Raw genomic sequence first — 19,319 nt, 5'->3', positions numbered from 1 at the left:
TGTGACTGACAGAAACCAGCGAGGTCAGCGATGTTGAAGCCGCCAGGGATACTGCAGCCTACCAGCTGCTTGGATGAGGTTTGGCGAGGCATTGGTGGATGGAAGTACGGGACGTCTTGAAAACTAGACCGCAGTAGCTCAATCAGTAGCCATGTTGGAAATCCGGCGCTGAAAAAAACGTCAACACCATATTACAGAAATATCACTTCTTCAAGTTTGTTCACCTACTCCCAACATGGCTGACAATTGTTTGCGCACTCATTTAGTGGTCTAGTTTTCATCGCCGTTTTGTACTGTGGGAACTTGGGATGTACTAGGGAAGAGTGCGGCGAGAGAGAGTAAGGAGTAGGAAGGAATCGGAGTACCGGCGGAGGTCTGCTGTGCTGGCTCGAATCATACGGCTGCATTCATTGTTTACAAACACGACCGAGCTGAAGGGGTGGGAGTCTAGATACCGGCGACGGAATGAGACGGCCTGAATGTTGCTGTAAGGAGGGCGCAGGAGGGGCGCCGGGCTGGTGGCGCCCCCTATAAGAAACAGGACCCCCTCACCGGCCATGGAACCGGCGCGCCGGGCGCTGCTTGTCCGCTGCCTGCCGCAGCTCTCGGCTGCGTTGCCAGAGCCTCGTCGCTTACTGGCGGCGCTGGAGGAACGCGGGGCCTTGAGCGGGCGAGAGCGGCGGGAGCTGGAAACGGCAAGTGGGGGCCTACTGCTGGAGCGGTTGCTGCATACTCTCAGTCTGAAGGAGCGGGACACCTACCCCGAGCTTCGGGCCGTGCTTGAGAACACCGAGCCCGGGGCCCTGAGAGTGCTGCAGCAGGAGGAGGAGCAGGAAGAAGGGGAAAGAGGTGAGTGAAAAGTGTGGGTGACACCTGGAGTGGTGACACCAGGGAGAAGTTAAGGTGATGGGTGTGAAGTGAGGAATTGTTATGTTTGGTGATTGAGGAGGTAGCTAGGGGGATACAGATGATGAGTTGCGGGGCAATTGGGCAAATAGGATGATTGATAATGGGATAAGGCAATGGGGATACTGTTGTAAGCTTGAGGGCCCGCGTGAGTGGCATTGGGAGACGAGGGCTTTGGTCTTGAGCACACAGCAGAATGTACACTGTTAAGCACCATGCATGCTCTTAATACTGCACATTCCCAGTAATACTCGGCAGTCTCATTTATCTATGACGGCTCAACCCTAACAGGATCCTATACTTTGTTCTCCTTAAGACGACCATATCTTAAGTTACTTATTCAAATTGAAAGTTGTTGAGTATTCTTATAGCGTTTATGATAACATGTAAGTATTACGTGAACATTATTATTGAAATATTCGAGTTGTAATGATCCATAGCCGTAACCGATAAACAGAAGGGATTGAAACAGAAACGAGTTAACCAGGCCACTTAGAAATGCAAATAATGCTATTAATAGATATTCCATATTCTCATGTTGAATTCCATTATTAAACAAGCATTGGAAATGCAATAGGTCTCGCATTAGGAAAGTTTGAACAATTGGTATTGTAAATGACACTTTTTTTATTTGTGTTGGTTTTGAAAATAGCAAAAGTAATAGCTTTGTCAGTTACAATGTCAATAGTTTGAACTTTCGCAAATGTGACACCTATAGCATTTGTAATGCAATGTGTGTTGTCTTTACGTGACTTAGATGTATTGATATTGCAAATAACAATGGCTTTTAATTTTGTACATAATTAATACTTAAATAAAATTTATTGTAATTTATAATGGCAATAGCTTAAACGTTTGTAAATTAATTTTGTGAAGATTATGTTCAGTGTATTTTATTGTGACGAAAATCCAAGAACATTGCATTTGCACCTGGTGGTGGATGTGGTGGTGGATGTGGTGGTGGATGTGGAGGTGATGGTGGATGTGGTGGTGGATGCGGTGGTGGTGGTGGATGTGGTGGTGGTGGTGGATGTGGTGGTGGATGTCATGGTGGATGTGGAGGTGATGGTTGTGGTGGTGGATGCGGTGGTGGTGGTGGATGCGGTGGTGCATGTGGTGGTGGATGTCATGGTGGTTGTGGTGGTGGATGCGGTGGTTGTTGTGGTGGTGGATGTGGAGGTGGATGTGGTGGTGGATGTGGGTGTGGTGGATGTGGGTGTGGTGGATGTGTGTGTGGTGGATGTGGGTGTGGTGGAATTGAAACATTTTTGATATTAATTACTGCCAACGAAATCATTGCTGTTACTCAACAGCAAACGACCATTGAGAAAGCCAAACTCCCCATCTGGCACATACCCCCTCATTTCAGGTCATGACCCCTATTGTTACATGACACTCAGGAGAGCTACTAGGACCCTCTGTCTCAATTTTTTAAATATATATTATGTAGCTGTGCAGCCTTGATCGCTCCAATTTTACTTATTATGTAATCTTGAGTGAATATGTAATTTGTTAATCTGTAACTGACGTCTCGAGTAACTGCTGTACATATAAGTAGTGTTGTCTACTACCATGTCACTTTTTCCTTATGTAATTTACTTCGCTCTAGTCTAAAGCGCTCTGACAACTCAGGGTAAAGTGCGCGCTATGTTAAAAACACATAAATGAATAAATTGCAATAGTCCTGTTAGGTTTTTGGTGCACGTCAATTTTTGTGTTCTATAACTGGATGCAATAAAGGAAAGCTGGGAGAGGAACCAAAATTCATGTTGGGTGGCACATACTATGGAAATAAATTAAATAGGCCAAACACCTTTTGGAGACCCCCTCCCCCAAACACCTTTGCATCCCACTTATAGCCCAGTGACGAACAGTATTGGGAGGGGTGATCTGTTGGAATTGGAAAGGAGGGGGAATTTGTGAGGGAGAGCAAAAAAGAGCTGTAAAGGGAAGTGATGGGAAATTAGGGGGAGAGTAATTGAGCTGGGAGAAGTTCAAAGGGAGGCGAAAGAAGTGTGCGAGAAAGAGAGGGGGGGGAGGAGGGAGGGGGCCGTCTGAGGCGAGGTGGCGTCGGTGCGGTGAGAGGCTGATGTGGGGCGACACAACAACAAAGAAGCAGCGAAAACAAAGCAACATATGGCTGGGGAGTTGCAAAGACCGTAAATTAATTATAAAGGGAGGTGAGATAATGAGAGCACGTGGTCAGTCCCCTTGAAGGGGAGGGGGCAATGGCGGGCGCGAGGCAGAGACTGCAGAGTGATGCGAGGCTCCGGCGGGGTGGATTGTGCGCGAGAGAGATTGAAGGGGAGGGGGCAATGGCGGGCGCGAGGCAGAGTCTGCAGAGTGATGCGAGGCTCCGGCGGGGTGGAGTGTGCGCGAGAGAGGAGGGAGGCTAAAGGGCGAAAGAAGTGTGCGAGAAAGAGAGGGGGGGGAGGAGGGAGGGGGCCGTCTGAGGCGAGGTGGCGTCGGTGCGGTGAGAGGCGGATGTGGGGCGACACAACAACAAAGAATTTATTACCCATATCATTGAATGTTTTAAAGGTTATATTGTCCACATTGTTTATATTTGCGAAGAAGGGCGCAGTTCAGCGACTTCTTCCGCCTTTATACAAGCGTTGGTGGAGGTCTAATATGCTTTTTGATTGGCGGAAAAACGTCCAATCCGGAAAACGTTACTATGGGAACACGACGCGTTTTTCTTCGCGTTATTCACAGCTCTTTGATCTTATCGTGTAAAGCAGCGAAAACAAAGCAACATATGGCTGGGGAGTTGCAAAGACCGTAACACGGCGGGCAGGGGAGGGGGCGGAGCGGGGAGAGGGGAGAGGTGCGACACGAGAGTAGGAGGAGGAGGGGGGAGGAGAGTAGGGGAGGCACGGCCTAGCGGCCGTGCAATCAAGAAGTGAGGGGGCGGAGCTGGGGGAGGCTGTGAGAGAGAGAGTAGGCAAGGCAGGCGGCTGGGGGCATGTGCACGCGCTTTTAAGCTCAATGCGCATGCGCATTGAGCTTAAATTTCTCGTGCACTGCAAGGAATCGCCACGATTCCTTGCAAGTTGGTTAAAGAGTGGATAAGCCCCAATAGTCTCGCAAGCTCGATGCGCATGCGCATCGACAGGCGAGACCTAAAAATGGATGTAGTTTCTAGTGTTCGGGTCAACTACTGCTGCTCATTCTCCCTCTGTGAGTGACCTGCTGCAAAATCACTCCTTCCCTTGTTTCTGGAGAGCATCAAGTGAATGACGTCCACAGAATAGCACGTAAATTTGTTAGAAAGCGTGTATTCTGAATGAGTCTTCCATAATGTACCCAAAGTATAATTTTCAAGGACTTCCACAATAGACATCTCGGTGTTCGTTCTATGGGCCATGTTTAAGAAATATTTTATTTGTATTGTACATCTCCGGAGTGTACTTGTTGAGGAAGCAAATAGAAGACTTCTCTTATTGTGGGTTTTCCCCTGCCATTTTCCTTGTAAGCGACTTGTCATGCTATCACTGCTCTTTATGAGTCAACTCTTAAAATGTTTCCTTTTTTTAGACTGTCTAACTAGGGATTATCTATGGTTATGATTTTGTAATATACTGCACTTCTGAGGTTGAGCCTTCATGGAGATTCATGTATTGTTTTCTCTGTACCACATTTTCGTTATCCTGTAATACATGCTCTTTTTGCTCTGTTTTTACTCTGCGGATAATATTTTATTCTGTTTAACTCTGCTGCATTGTGATTCCTGGTGACGAGTGTAGTCTCTAACTACTAGATCAACTGGAGACTCTGGAGCTGAGTCATATTAGTAACACTTTTGGGGTTCAGGTGATTATTGGGTTTTGGCTTCCTCAGTCTCTTGGCCACACAGGCTCCTTACGTATTCCATATTTATTGGCCATAACCAACACTGGTCTTCTTCAGTTACTTGTATTACATTTCAGGTGCCTACTAACTTTTTTGAAGTGAGTTGCAGAGCAAAGGTCTTCAGCCAAGAACCACTATTATTTTTGATAATAGTCACCCTCGGTGTATTGTTTGCTTATCAACTGTCTCAGTAAGAGTTTTTATTATTTATCAAATTCAGGGCTGTTTCTTTTTAGCAAGTGGTTAGAGACTCTACAAAGTCTAGTGTTTGTGAACACCCGTGTAAAGATGTAAAAAAGAAGCTGGTCTCCAGTCTTCATGTATTTCCACCCTGAACTACAGAGTTACAGTGGTTAGGTGATTGCTGTCGCCTGGGATCAACCCCCAGGGGAATATGTGTGTGCAAAGTTTCCTGCATTCGGATGTGTCTGCAATCTGTGTACAGAACTGATAGGCCATAACCGGTTCATAACGGGAGAATCACTTATTCCCATCACTGAGCGGTTACAAAACACTCTGTGGGCAACTATATTTGGGGGTTACTATAAGCATGAATTTGAATCTTGCCGTTAGTTTTATGTGTACTAACTTCCTGCATTTGTGGTTTTAGTATGTCAATGCTTGCTAGGATGTATTGTACTACAGCGGATAATGTTTCATAACCGGTAACAGTCTTTGAGAATAGTGCAATGCAAAGGTGCCTGTTTGCGTGCAGTATACAAAGAAGGTAAATGGATGAGCCATGTGATTATTGCCAATCAAAAGGTAAATTTGGCAAAACCATAGAACTGTATCAGTGTTTCCTTCATTTATTTTTTAGTTGCTTTAAATTGATCCGTAATTGCTACTGTATGAAAGCAGCACAGGGTGTGCTTGGAGACACAATGTTATAGCCAGTTGATGATGATGGTTGACTTGCATGTCAGTGTTGAGTCCTTTGATAAATAGCGCAATTAAATTAATATTTTCTCCCTTAAAAGATTCTTTTAATGGCTTGAACCCAAAAGATGACTCCCATCTATTGAATGAATACGCTAAGATCACTGACAGATGTTTATTAACTTTTGGGGCTTTCATTAAACCTGCATCCCAACTGATTTGTTCAATATCGGATGCTTCTGACAGTCTGACTAGGACTGGGGCTAATAATGTTCAATTTGTCAATCTTGCACCAACTTTCTGGACGTTGTCTAAATTGTGTAATTCCATTGGAACGTCCTGTTCTAATACCTTAAGAGTGGTTGCAAATATTGTCCCACTTGCTGAGAATGCTTTTGCCCAAGAGGTTATTGCTGCTTCTGAGTATCTCTCTCATATAGGGCAATCCTCCAGTAATGCATGCCAACCTCTGATGTCTTTTTCACTCAAAGTTCAATGATGCCCCAGTTACTATTCCTCTTAATACAAACAATCTTGAGTGGGGGAGCCTAATAAAGTCAAACTTCAATTGCTAGGCTAACCTTAAGTCTGAAGGAGGGATTGCCACGTGTAGTGTTGTGGTAGACCCTAAAGTCAACTCCATCTTGTCCATTATTTCCTGTAATCTGGCAGGGATTCATTAAAAACTCTGTGATCCAGGGTGGTTTACTTTTATTGGAGAAAATAACATTTGCATTTTTCAAGAAGCTTGGGCTACTGACAGAGTTCTCATTAATGGCTACTCTACAAGTAGCATTGAAGCACTAGTTCAAAAGAAATTAGGGCGAGCAAGTGGAAGCCTAGGTATTTTTGGGTTTCGCCTGCCGAAGGCTGCGCTCTGCGCAGCTTTTCAGCGCAGGTGAAATCCTTTGTTGACAATAAGGACTTCGGGAACGTCCCCCGGCTCTCATTGGCTAGCTCCATAAATGGAGGCTAGCCATTGGGTGCCGGATCTGTCCGTCAAGGCCGGACCAGATTCGGGGGCGTTCCCGAGATTTTTTCCCTGGGCGGAGTTACGTTTTTTCCCGTTCCCTCCCCTTTCCCGCCGTCCGTGTCCTCTCCCGCCCCCCTCCCACCGTCCGTGTTCTCTCCCGCACCCCTCCCGCCGTCCGTGTCCTCTCCCGCCCCCTCCCGCCGTCCGTGTCCTCTCCCGCCCCCCTCCCGTTCGTGCAACTCGAGTCAGCTGTGCCCATCAGCGAAAACAGGCAAGAGAGAGACTCTGAAGGGTACACGCCCTCACTGCTCTCCCCTCTGCTCAGGAGAAGGCGCCGCTTAATCTTTCCATCACCGGCAGACCCCTCAGTGAGGAAAATTTTACTGCGCAGATGCAGTGTTACTACCACCGCTCCCCGGCTCAGGCGCTGTGAAGAAAACAATTTCACCAGTGCGGAGCACACTTCACTACTCCCCTGGCACCAGCGCTGCTTAACAACCGACTGCGCAGGTGCGATACTGTCTACACGGCTCCGCGATCCAGGCTCTGTGAGGAAACGACAGCGCAGATGCCGAGCTCGAACACTGCTCTGAGGCTCAGGCGCACTTTGTGACAGGAACCGCGTTCCTTGAGGAGCCCACTCCGCACCGCACCAAGGGGAGATACGCCGCACCACTCCACGCAGACAGGCAACCTCGCTTCCACAGCCCCTGCCGCACAACGGATCACCTCAACCACTGTTGCTTGTGGCGCTCGGTCACCACAGAGATCACCACGGTGACCACTCTTCCAGACGACCCCAGCAGATCGCAATGATTCTTAGGCGAAAGTCACCGCATCTGTTACGACCAGGACATTCAAACACGAAAACCAGCTGACTGACAGGGCTAATGATCGCACCGGAAGGTTCCCCACTCCTCACCTCGGCTCGAAGACCACAGCAACGTAGCGAGAACCTTGGAGCAGATGCCTTCAACACCACTTTCTCCTTATTGCCCGCAGCCCCTGGCCTTTCTGGAGGATGTCGAATCATGCCCAGATCTCTTGTAGATTCGGGGCTCTTACTATGCTGGGAGGTCGCTACACTTGACCATGGTAAGTGCTATCTGTACTCTGCTTAATGCGTCTATTAACGTTAGACCTAGAGCGCAGGGTCACCCCGCTTTCTGGTGGTAAGGCGCTTTCCTGCGTTAACACAAGAGGACAGGCAAATAAACACCCGCTGCTAAGCTGCAGGCAACAGAAAGTTGTAAGTCAGAGCGCCCGGTTTGGCGCAGTTGCACTGGCGGCTACCTTACTGTGTCCGTGAATTTGTAGATTAACCGAACAGCGGCAACGCCGCGCACGCATGTTTCTTATCTTTTAGCGGCCTTTTGTGTTTCTTGTACCGTGTGGTAGAAGCAGTCAGTGGTTGCATGTTGCCTTACAGGCCAGGCCGGTCCTAGTTTCTCCGAGCCCTGTGTTGCAGTTTGCGTTGCAACCACGAACAAAAAAAAATGCGCCGAGATCACACGCTGCGCCCGGATCCCGGACAGCAGCGCCGAGATCAGTCGCCGCACCGGTGCGCAGAGGCGGGTTACCGGGAGTCTCGCAGAGGCCGCCGCTCCCAGTTGCACTGGCGGCTGCAGGTGTAGGTTAGGAAGCACCAGAGCTGTAGTTGCGGCTGGCGGGGTTCCGGTCCGAGGGATGCCCAGATGTTAAGGAGCATCAGAATGGTAGCTTGAGCCGGAGCCATAGCTTGAAGTGAAGTCTTGTACTTCGGGGGGACACCAGACCTCACAGGCCAGTTTTCGAATCCCACCAAGGCTGAAAAGGTAGCCACAGGCAAAATAGTTTGGAGGGCATATGTCTTGTGTGTATAAGAGATGTATAATGTGGCCTGTGTATTAACTAATTAAACATTTTACTTAAACACTTCTGCATTTAGACTGCGGTTACATAAACAATGTCAGCCTGTCATTTATTTTATGGGTTCTGATGTTTTCCTTACTTTGCAAATTTGGTTGCAGTGCTTCTTACTCTCCTGTTTGTGGATTGGGTCTTCCCTCCATGATCACGCCCATCGTTGCCAGATCTCTGATTTATTCTTATCAAGTAGAGCTGCTTCCCTGCCCCCTCGGTTTTGTGTGTGCCTCTGTTGCCTGCTTGCGAACCGGTTTTGTGTGTGCCTCTGTTGCCTGATTGCGACCCGGTTTTGTGTGTGCCTCTGTTGCCTGATTGCGACCCGGTTTTGTGTGTGCCTCTGTTGCCTGCTTGTGACCCGGTTTTGTGTGTGCCTCTGTTGCCTGCTTGTGACCCGGTTTTGTGTGTGCCTCTGTTGCCTGCTTGTGACCCGGTTTTGTGTGTGTGTGTGGGTGCAAATGCAATAGGTGTCGCATTTGCGAGAGATTAGGCTATTGGCTTTGTAAATGACAATGCCATTTATTTAGGTTTTCAAAGCCAACACATAAATAAAAATGTTGTCATTTACAATGCCAATAGCTTTAACTTTTCCAAAGGCGAAACCGTTGCATTGTAAATGCTTGTTGTAAAGAATTCTATTGCTTGTGCCCACAAAGAGTTGCTGATTAAATCATATGATCTATTGGGGATCGAGATCACTTTTCCTCCTGGGGTTAGTTTTGACTATTTCCTCAGGGACTGATTCACAAGTTTTGACTATGCTTAACGATCTGATTGGTACCCACCAGTCCTAGACCAGAGTTTTGGTAGCAGCAGATTTTAATGCTACGTTCGAACCATCCCCTATAATCAGCATCCTGACTGAGGTTGAAGATGAGTTCTGGGGTGTCCTCAATGTAACAATTTAACATACAAAGCACGCTGTCACCATACTACCAATGCATCCTTTCAGTTCACTTTGCTGGCTGTTGGGAGGAGCCTAAGGGCTTGCAATTAAAGGACTCAATTGAACCTCGACAGGCAGATTATCTTTGAGAGGTTTTAGTTCTAGCGTTATTGACTATATCTTGGTGGACTTTAGAATCTGGCAATTGGGGAGTGACAAGATAATTCCTTTTCGGCCGCATAGTGAACACAACCCCCTGATTACAACTATGGTAGGTAAAATCGGTCAACAATCCAAGAACCCCTATTAACTAATAATCTTAGAAGAGTATCCTGGCCTAAGATCCAGGAGGATGGTAAATTGCAAGCAAAGATACATGAACTATTCTTACAATATTTTACCAGCATTGATAAAGATACTTTACCATCTGAGCTAATCCTAATAGCCCACGGAGAATTTTTTGAGGCATTGAAAGCTGTATTTTTAACCAAATCTACTGGGAAGAAACTCTTTGAAGGGAAATCACGAGTGCAAACAGGCAAAGTATGACTTGAAGATGGCTATAGAGAGGGTGATTGCTTAGAATTGGTACCAGCACGAAATAGAGATAAATCTGCTCTTGCTAGAGTCAAGCGTGACTAGGCCGATAAGAATTGGCAGGATTTGCTGGCTGCTGCCGGGTGCAATGGCAACCGCTCATTTTGGCATATTATAGCTCATGGGAGACTGGAAGGTGTTACTACACCTTGTTATTATATCCAGCCTGAGAAGTGGGTCGACAATTTTACCATTCTTTATGATAAAGGAGAAGTTATTGTTCCTAAGGATGTTACCAGGAATCAAGCCCAATGTCTGTCCACTGATACGGCCTCCCGTGACAACAATAGTGGCCCATTTTTTCAGTTTGGATGACACTCTTAAAGCAATAGACAGAGTGAAAACAGTAAAGGCTCCCGAAGCCTGATCGGATTAGTCTGGGCCCCTTACATTAACCTTCTGTCCAATGCCATTACTCATGGGGGAAAATCTCAGAGACTTAGAGTGGGGCGAAGATAATCACGATGAATACGAAATTGAGAGAGCGAGGAGTTGGCCAAATGGCTGGGGCGGTCAACCTTAAATCTGGGGAACCGGGTTCGAGTCTCGGCAAGGACGCGCAGCATCCTGTGATTCTGGGCAAATCACTTCATCTCTCCTTGCCTAACAAAAAATGAATGTGTCCTCATGTAACACAACTGGTGCTCGTGTAAAGCGCTCTGATACCTGATACTTTCGGGTCAAGTTCGCGCTATATAAAACTCTGTTTAAAAAAAAAAAAGAGATGCTTCGGTGCCCTCAAATTACAGACCGATTAGCTTAATAAATAACCTGGACATTTTTTTGCTAGGCAAGTCCTGGATAAATTACTAGTATAGATGGAAGATAATGAGTGTCACCCTATGAGGCAAATTTTCGCATCAAAACCAGCTCATGCGACCAGGTGTTTAGGTTTTCACTACTTACCTGGAAATACATATTGTTAAAAAAACACAAATTGTACGTAGCTTTTGTTAATCTGTGAGCTGCTGTCGACCTTGTGCCCCGAGAATCGCTCTGAAAATGTTATTGGGGCTGGGAACCCCTGTAAATGTACTTGGTAAACCAGCTTGTAAGGTTGGACGGGGTAAACTATGTGCAGGTTAGGTGGAGCCAGGGTGAATTAACCTCCAAGATTCCTATCCGGTGTGGGGTGCACCACGGATGTGTACTCGCACCCACACTATTTTTCCTGTATGTTAGTAAAGTAGTTAACGATCTGAGGGACTGCACAAACGATTCTCCAGTTTTGAACGGCAAGAAAACACCAGTCTTGCTGTTCGCAGATGATTCTCTAATTATTTCCAGGACCCCAATGGGCCTCCAGAAACTATTAGACACATTTCTGTCTTTCTGTGTATCTAGGGGCTTGGAATTAAACATGGAGAAAACCAAGTTTATGGTATTCGGCAAGAGTAAGGGAAGGACAAGAGCAGTGAAAATAGCTAAGAAACCACTGGAGAGGGTGACCACCTTTGGCTAGGTTAGGTTCACTGTCAAGCTTAACTGGGAACCACAACTTGATAAGTTATCTCAACCTATGCTACAAATCCAAACCTATAATTCGATTTCATAGACAGGCCCAGACTCAGTCAATGACCTCTGCTCTGGAGTTCTATCGGGCAAAAGCTCAAAATGTGGCATTATATGTAGCAGAGAAATGGGACCACGTTGACATGCACAAGTTGGCGGCGTGTGTGAGTATATATACTTTGGATCCCTTGGCTCTGTCCCTGTCACTACCCCGCTGACTCGATTGTTTCTTGATCTTGAGATGAAGAGAATTGGGGATGTGGCATCATTAAAACCCCTGATGTATTGGCTGTGATTGTGGACTACGATGGAGCTAAGCGATTATTGTGAATCGCTGAGAGAAGTCCTAAATATGAGTGGCACCAAACCGATTCCATGGCTACTCCACGTTGCAACCTGGTGTTGATCCCTCGGACTGATTAATCTATGGGATTTTCCAGAGTGGAACAGTAAAAAAGATATAGCTACTGTAAAAGCTAAGAAGTGGGTTTACTTGGCCGATCGGTAAGCCACAAGTATGACTGCAGGGCGCGTAACCACTGAGTTCTTAAGCTTTGTCGTACCCCAAGTACAAACCCTTTTTTTGATTTGATTACAACACCATTAGCAAAAAGTCTTTATGTGAGATTCAGTTTGGGCTGTTTACCTTTAAGGTCCTTTAACACCTGGGTTTCAGAATCAGACCTAGTTCAAGTTCAAGGATTTATATAGCGCACTACTCACCCGGAGGGTCTCAAGGTGCTTGGGGATGGGTTCACTATTTATCGAATAGCCAGGTTTTAAGTTCCTTTCTGAAGGAGATGTGGTTCTGTGTAAGGCGGAGGTGGGTGGGGAGTGAGTTCCAGGTCTTGGCCGCCAAGTAGGAAAAGGATCTGCCTCCCATGGTGGATCTTTGGATATGCGGAACTGCAGCGAGGCCTTGATTGGAGGATCTTAGATGGCGGGTGGGTGTGTAGAAGGATAGTCGGGAGTTGAGACATTCGGGCCCTAGTTTGTAGAGGGCCTTGTGTGCGTGGGTGAGAAGACGTAATGTTATTCTCTTGTTGACGGGGAGCCAGTGGAGGTCTTTCAGGTGGCCGGTAATGTGATTTTGGCGAGGGATGTCCAAGATGAGTCTCGCAGACGCGTTTTGGATGCGTTGGAGTTTTTTCTGTAATTTGGCTGTAATTCCAGCGTAGAGGGTGTTTCCGTAGTCCAGTCGACTCGTGACTAGTGCGTGGGTGACAGTCTTTCTTGTCTCGGAGGGGATCCAACGGAAGATTTTTTTGAGCATACGAAGTACGTTGAAGCACGAGGATGAGACGGCGTTGACTTGTCTGGTCATCGAGAGTGAGGAATCTAGGATGAAGCCCAGGTTGCGTGCGTGATCTGTAGGTATGGGTGCTGAGCCCAGAGCTGAAGGCCACCATGAGTCATCCCAGGCAGAGGGGGATGATCCTAGGATGAGCACCTCCGTTTTGTCTGAGTTAAGTTTTAGGCGGCTGTTTTTCATCCATTCGGCTACTTCTTTCATGCCTTCGTGGAGGTTGGTTTTGGCGGAGTTAGGGTCTTTGGTGAGGGAAAGGATCAGCTGGGTGTCGTCAGCGTCGGAGATGATGTTAAGGTTGTGATGACGCGCGATGGATGCGAGTGGACTCATGTAAACGTTGAAGAGGGTGGGACTGAGTGATGATCCTTGTGGTACACCGCAAATGACTTCGGTAGCCTCTGATTTGAATGGCGGAAGTCTTACTCTCTGAGTTCTTCCGGCGAGGAACGAGATGATCCAGTCCAGTGCTTTTCCTTGTATTCCGATGTTGTTGAGGCGTTGTATGAGGGTGCTATGACAGGCTGTGTCGAAGGCGGCGGAGAGGTCGAGTAGAATGAGGCCACTGTTTCTCCGTTGTCCAGAAGTGCTCGGATATCGTCTGTGGCTGCGATAAGGGCGGTTTCGGTGCTGTGTTTGGCTCGAAAGCCGTTCTGTGAGGGATCGAGGGAGTTGTTGGATTCGAGGAAGGCGGCGAGTTGGCTATTGACGGCTTTCTCGATGACTTTTGCCGGGAAAGGGAGGAGGGATATTGGGCGGTAGTTTTTGAGTTCAGAGGGGTCTGTTGTGGGTTTCTTCAGGAGGGCGCTGACTTCGGCATGTTTCCAGCTTTCTGGGAAGGTCGCAGAGTTGAAGGAGCAGTTGATAACATCACGGAGATGGGGTGCGATGATGGAGTCTGCTTTGTTGAAGATGTGGTGGGGACATGGGTCGGTTGGCGAGCCAGAGTGGATGGAGTTCATTAGGCGGATGGTGTTTTCGGTGGTGATTGGGTTCCAGGCTTGAGAGTGTTAGAGGGCGGTTTAGGTTTTGAGGGGGGTGGGGTGGATTGTTCGTTGGAACTGTTTTCGAAGCTTATGTATGTCGGCAATTTTGTTGTAGAAGAAAGAGGATAACGAATCGCAGAGGTCTTGGGAGGGAGTGATGTCGTTTGAGGCTGCGGTGGGGTTGGTAAATTCTTTGACTATGTTGAATAGTTCCTTGCTGTTATGGGCATTGTTGTCGAGTCGATTCTTGAGTGCTGATTTCTTGGTGGATCGAATCATCTGGTGGTGTTTGCTAGTAACTTGCCCAGCATGTGGCCATGCAATGGAGACTGATAAACATATTTTGTTCTTTTGCGTTAAATACGGGCGTCCTCAAAGAAAGTGGATTCAACCAATTTGCTGTAATCTGGCATTTAGATATTCCTGGGTTGCTTTGAGGATTTTAAAGACTGATGCATTAAATCCTATTGTTTTTGCTATAAGCAGGTTTTTACTGAATGTTTGGTTTAGGTGGCAGAAGTTTGTGACCTAGAATGTTTATGAATTTTTTTTTTGTATTACTGGTGATGAAATTATGTCCAGGGCATCTTTGCTATAATAGTCATTTTTAGGTCGAGCCTAGCAGCGGCATGCGCTTCTCTGCAAGGCTTGTTGTGTCTGAATATGGGCGGAAGCACCGCCAATGTATTCTGTTGGCTCCTGTTAGTGCCCTTTATAAAGGGCTGCTTTTGTTTCGTGGGCTTGTCTGGGTGGTCCCTCCTTTTAGTGTTTCCGACCCTCCCAGGCGTCTGGCCGGTTACTGTGGTGTTCCTCTGTTTTTCTAAGTTAATGTCCTTTGTGCACTCTTTACTTGTTCTTTGCATAAGCGGTGTAGAAGCACGGCACCCGCTTCAGGGACGGCCTGCCTTGTTTAGGATGGGTGAAAATGACACACATTTTTCTTTCTGGGCGAAAATTACACACATTTTCAGGTCTCGGCCTGATCCAGCGTATGTGCTGGTCTGGCCAAGACATTTAGTAGCTGCTTTGAGAAGTGTTACTTTCCCGGCGACCAGCTTACTATCACGCGCCCAAGAGCGTGCGCGCATGCGCGTAATAGCAAGCTGGTGGACGCAAGGTAGCACTTGCGGTGAAGCGCGTGCGCACCTCCTGTGTTTTTTTTTTTTGTTATTTCAATTCGCGGCCAATGCTTGTTCTAATAATGTTTCCGAGAACATGGTTGAAGAGCCCAATTGAGATTAAATCTCTTTCTGGATAACCCAAGTGTTTTTGCTCCTCCTCCTGAGCATAACCACAGACCCTGTGTATCCTTTGATTCTGGCACTTGGTCTGCGCTGCCATCTCTCACCCCGTGACTTTCGCATGAAGCCATTACCGCAGCACGCCCTACTTCAGTGACTACAAATAGCACCGGCTGTGTGTTTCATCATTACTCGCTCACTGCAGTGGCATTGCTGTATATTTTTACCATTAGGGGGCAGCAGAGACTCGTAAATGGATATTGTAATCCTAAATTGATGTTTTGGAAACGTTTATCATTCAGGAATTGAACAGCCCCTGCTGTTTCCTCTGCGGTTTGCGTGCATACCTGTTGCGCAGAATGAGGAGTCTGACAGGGAGTTGTTTCTTTAGTAAATACTTTGGGTCCGGCTCAAACTTTTATTGTGTTTTCCTAAACTCACGTTTGGTAGGCAGATTTGACAGTGTTTTTAAAAGGATTTGTATTCTCTTTTTTATTATTATTAACTCTAGTTCGATGGCTGTTCTGTAATTGCGTTTTTCAAAATGTCTGTTCTCAGCTGTAGGTAAATATATTCCAGAGTGACCCGTTTTCCTCTGTTTCACTTGGGTATTATTAGTTTGCAACCCCCCCACCCCCCTTAGGTTCATTTACGTATTTAACAGTTGTCTATCATTGTGGTTTTCGTCCAGTCACCAGCACAGGACGCCTGGGAGAATCAAGACTGAGCCTACAGTGATAGAATCTTTCCACTAAAGCTGTAAAATAAGGGCTACAGACAATGTTTAAGCAAAGGGTGAGACTGGTGATGGTATGATTTACATAATCTTTGAGAACTGGCTCACAATAAAGCATCTGTTAGCTTTACTCTTCTGTTATTTGGTTAATCCATTGTCACACCCAGTGGGGCCAAACAAGTAGATTGTTTGACTATGCTTCCCTGCTTTGGGTTTATGAGTGTCCGTGCTCGATCCGCTCGGGCTAAGGAAGCCAGCGCCATATTTCCAGCTTCGCAGTGCTCCCATTTTTTTAACTACTTTACTTGCAGACTCCGTTTGTTTGTGGCAGATTTTCAGCACAACCGGCTTCTCAGGTTCCTGTGCACTAGATTTGTTTTCTTGATAGTATGTTTGCAGTCCGCGGGCCGTATTATGAATAGGGCACACTTTCCTTGTTTGCGCTACAGTGCACCTTTCAAAAGGTGCACCCAGCGCAGATAAGGAAAGTGCAGTTTATTAGGATGAATTTGAATAGCCAATAGGTCTCGATTTTGGGATCTTATAAATATTTAGTTATACAGTACAATATCCTTAGTGCAACAACATCAACCTTTGCATGGCTAAACACTTATAAGGTCCCAAAGGCGAGACCTATTGGCTATGCCAATGCTTGTTCTTTCAAGCAGATGTGGGCAGCTGGTGAGGACAGGATGTAGACAGGTTTCTGGTGGCCGGGGCTGATGCATGGGCTGTCTCCTACCACTGCAATGGAATTTAAGAAAGATTAGAAACCTGCCTGGGTCATCCTCAGGGTATGTGGTCTGGTATCCTTCTTGCAAGTTCAGAGGGTGATGCCCTATTCTTTGTTCTCTGTACCGGGGAACAGAAAGGAAGAAAATAAGATCAATATCTTTATTTTTATAGTGCTCTCTCTCCGTCTTGTAGCCTCATAGCACTTTAACCATGGGTGCTGCTGGCTGCCCGTATTTAAAGGTGTTTAATGTTTATTTGTATAGTGCTCACTCTCCGTCTTGTAGTCTCATAGCACTGTAACCATGGGTGCTGCTGATTGCCCGTTTTTAAAGGTGTCTAATGTATCCGCCATCCGCAGGATGAACTACATGTATCGTTATTCGGGGAATGCAGAATTTGTGTTTACCTAATTATCTGAAATTTCGCAAAACTTAGCTGAAATACAAAGCGGTATTTATGCTGCATTTCAGCATGAAATGCATTTTCTGGTTCTTTTTGGCAAGAAAGACTAATTTCGTACTTAAAAAAACATAGGAAACAAAAGTGCGGCAAGCAGCCGCTTACAATGTTTCTGTGCACCCTCGCTAAATTTTTGGATGAAAACGGTGACTAATTAGACAACACAAACATAACACAAAAATATGCTAAATCGTTAGGTAAGCAGTGGTATTAAAATATGGTATTAGAGAAATGTAGGTACTCATTGCCCAAGAGTAGCTATGTGCTACTTAGAAGAGTCCTCTGTTCTCCTGAAACATGTCAATGGGTCCAGGGGGAGCTGTAAGGATGCAGAACCCACTCTGACCCAGTGAAGTGCAGAAACCCCTCTGGTCCAGTGGAGTACAGTGAGAAAGGCTGCACCTGAGATGTTCCCATGTGAAAAGCAGTGTGTGTGGGTGTTGAACAACTTGTACCAGGAGCCCTCTCTGTCACTGATGCTGGGAGGATCGTGTGTCTGGCTGAGCCCGGGGCAGAAGTAAGGACGCAGGGGTGCATTCTGAGCTGGGTTATTGATGGACACTCTGTACTGGCTGTCGCTGGAGATCTGGCATGAGAGAAACTGTGCTCAGCAGTCCCCCTCTGTAGCGTTGTGCTACTAATTATAACAGACACAGGATGTATTCTATCAGGAGCTTTATTCATACATCCTACCTCGACCCTGTCCCTACTCTAACTGCCCCTTTCCTGTCGTCGCTCCTCCTCTTCCTGCATCCCCCTAGCTCCACCCACCAACAACTAAACTACCCACGTTCTTACATCTCCCCCTTTGTTAACAAAACAAAACAAGTCTGACTTGATTATAGTTCTTCGATCAGCCACACAGGTCGTCGAAAATCTCGTCTGGGTCGTAGGACGACACCTCCATCCTCAGGTTCAGTTTCTGCCGGAGTCTCAAGTCTTTGTGCTACAGCCGCACTGCCAGATCTCTCTGGGCCCAGTCTTTCAGTCATTTTGCTGAGGGCATCCGTGACAGTAGGGGTGCACCATTGAAAGTGCGAAACATTCCTGGTAATTCTCCTGTTCTCTGACTCCGCTGTTATCATTGTACCCTTCTGTTTAGTGATCATTAGAGGTTCGGCTCTAAACTTGAAATCTGTCTTTTTCTGCTGCCCCTGCTTGACCAATACACAGTCCCCTTCATGCAGAGATGGAGATCTGGCTCTCCTCCGAGTGTCAGCGTAAGACTTCATGTTGTTCTTGCATTCTCTGTCAGCCGCCACTAGCTCAGTATGTGCTCTTCTAGGCGACACCGGTCGCAGGGCCCCTTCCCACGTAGGTATCCGTGTTCTGATCGGTCGTCCTAACATGAGAGTGGCAGGACATTTTCCCGTAGTGGCATGGGGTGTCGTTCGGTATGCTCTCAGAACTTCATTGAGAGCCACTTGTAAATCCTTCTTGTCACTGGTGGCGTGCTGGAACGTCTTCTTCAAAGTTGCCATAAATCGCTCTACCATGCCATTGGCCTGAGGCCATAGGGGAGTGATCTTGCGATGCCTGATATTTAGGTGTTTTGCAAATTCTCCAAATTCGTGCCCATTAAAGGGGGGGGGCATTATCCGTCTTGAGTTCTTTAGGAACACCCCAGGCAGCAAACACTTCATCCAACACCGCAATGGTGCTGGCGGCACTGGTCGATGATACAAATTGGGCTATCGGAAATCTGGAGTACTCGTCCATTATTACTAAGACATATTTGCCCGATTGAATGGGTCCTTAAAAGTCCATGGCGAGCTCTTGCCATACACCACTGGGTAGCCTTGACATCTGTAGGGGTGATGGAGGATCTCCTTGATTAACCAGTTGGCACTGAGGGCAGTCTTTTAGAGTGAGTTCCACCATCTGGTAAAGTAGCGGGAACCATACTCGCTCTCTGAGCGCTCTTTTTGTGGCAACCACTCCACGTGACCCTCATGGGCTAAATTGATGACACCCTGTCGGAGTTGCATAGGAATGACGATCCGTAGATCCCTCAGTAGAAACCCCTCTGAGGTGGCAGATAGTTCTTCGCTCACATGCCTAAAGGCCTGCATCTCTTGGCGGATGCGTGGATCGCACCCCTCCTCCTCACTGTTATGACGCCATCGATTGGTCCGCAATCGGCGCATCACCTTTTGAAGGATGTCATCTTGAGCGGTGGCTTCACATATTGCCTCTAAGGGAACCGCCGGTGGTCTGGCCTGGTCCACAACGAAATGTATGTACTCTTCCGCCACAGATGGACATTACGCCTGTGATGCTTGAGGGTGTCTCGACATGTAATCAGCCGGATTCGCTGATTTTCCGGGTTTGTGCACTATGGTATAAGTG

The 19,319-nt window shown here is 47.0% G+C and overlaps 1 protein-coding gene across 5 annotated transcripts in view; it reads left to right on the top strand.

Moving 5' to 3' along the window:
* The first annotated feature begins 226 nt into the window (after positions 1-226).
* DLG5 (discs large MAGUK scaffold protein 5) overlaps positions 227-19,319 on the top strand; it is a 957,981-nt gene continuing 938,888 nt past the window's right edge. For all 5 annotated transcript variants that reach the window (XM_078643375.1, XM_078643374.1, XM_078643372.1 and 2 more), the window contains exon 1: positions 227-849. In XM_078643375.1, the coding sequence (XP_078499501.1) occupies positions 558-849 (292 nt within the window). In that variant the 5' untranslated portion in view covers positions 227-557. The remainder of the gene's footprint in view (positions 850-19,319) is intronic.

This window comes from Lissotriton helveticus, chromosome 5_1, assembly GCF_964261635.1.
Source record: "Lissotriton helveticus chromosome 5_1, aLisHel1.1, whole genome shotgun sequence".
Taxonomy (NCBI): domain Eukaryota; kingdom Metazoa; phylum Chordata; class Amphibia; order Caudata; family Salamandridae; genus Lissotriton; species Lissotriton helveticus.
This window is presented reverse-complemented; position numbering and strand designations above follow the sequence as displayed.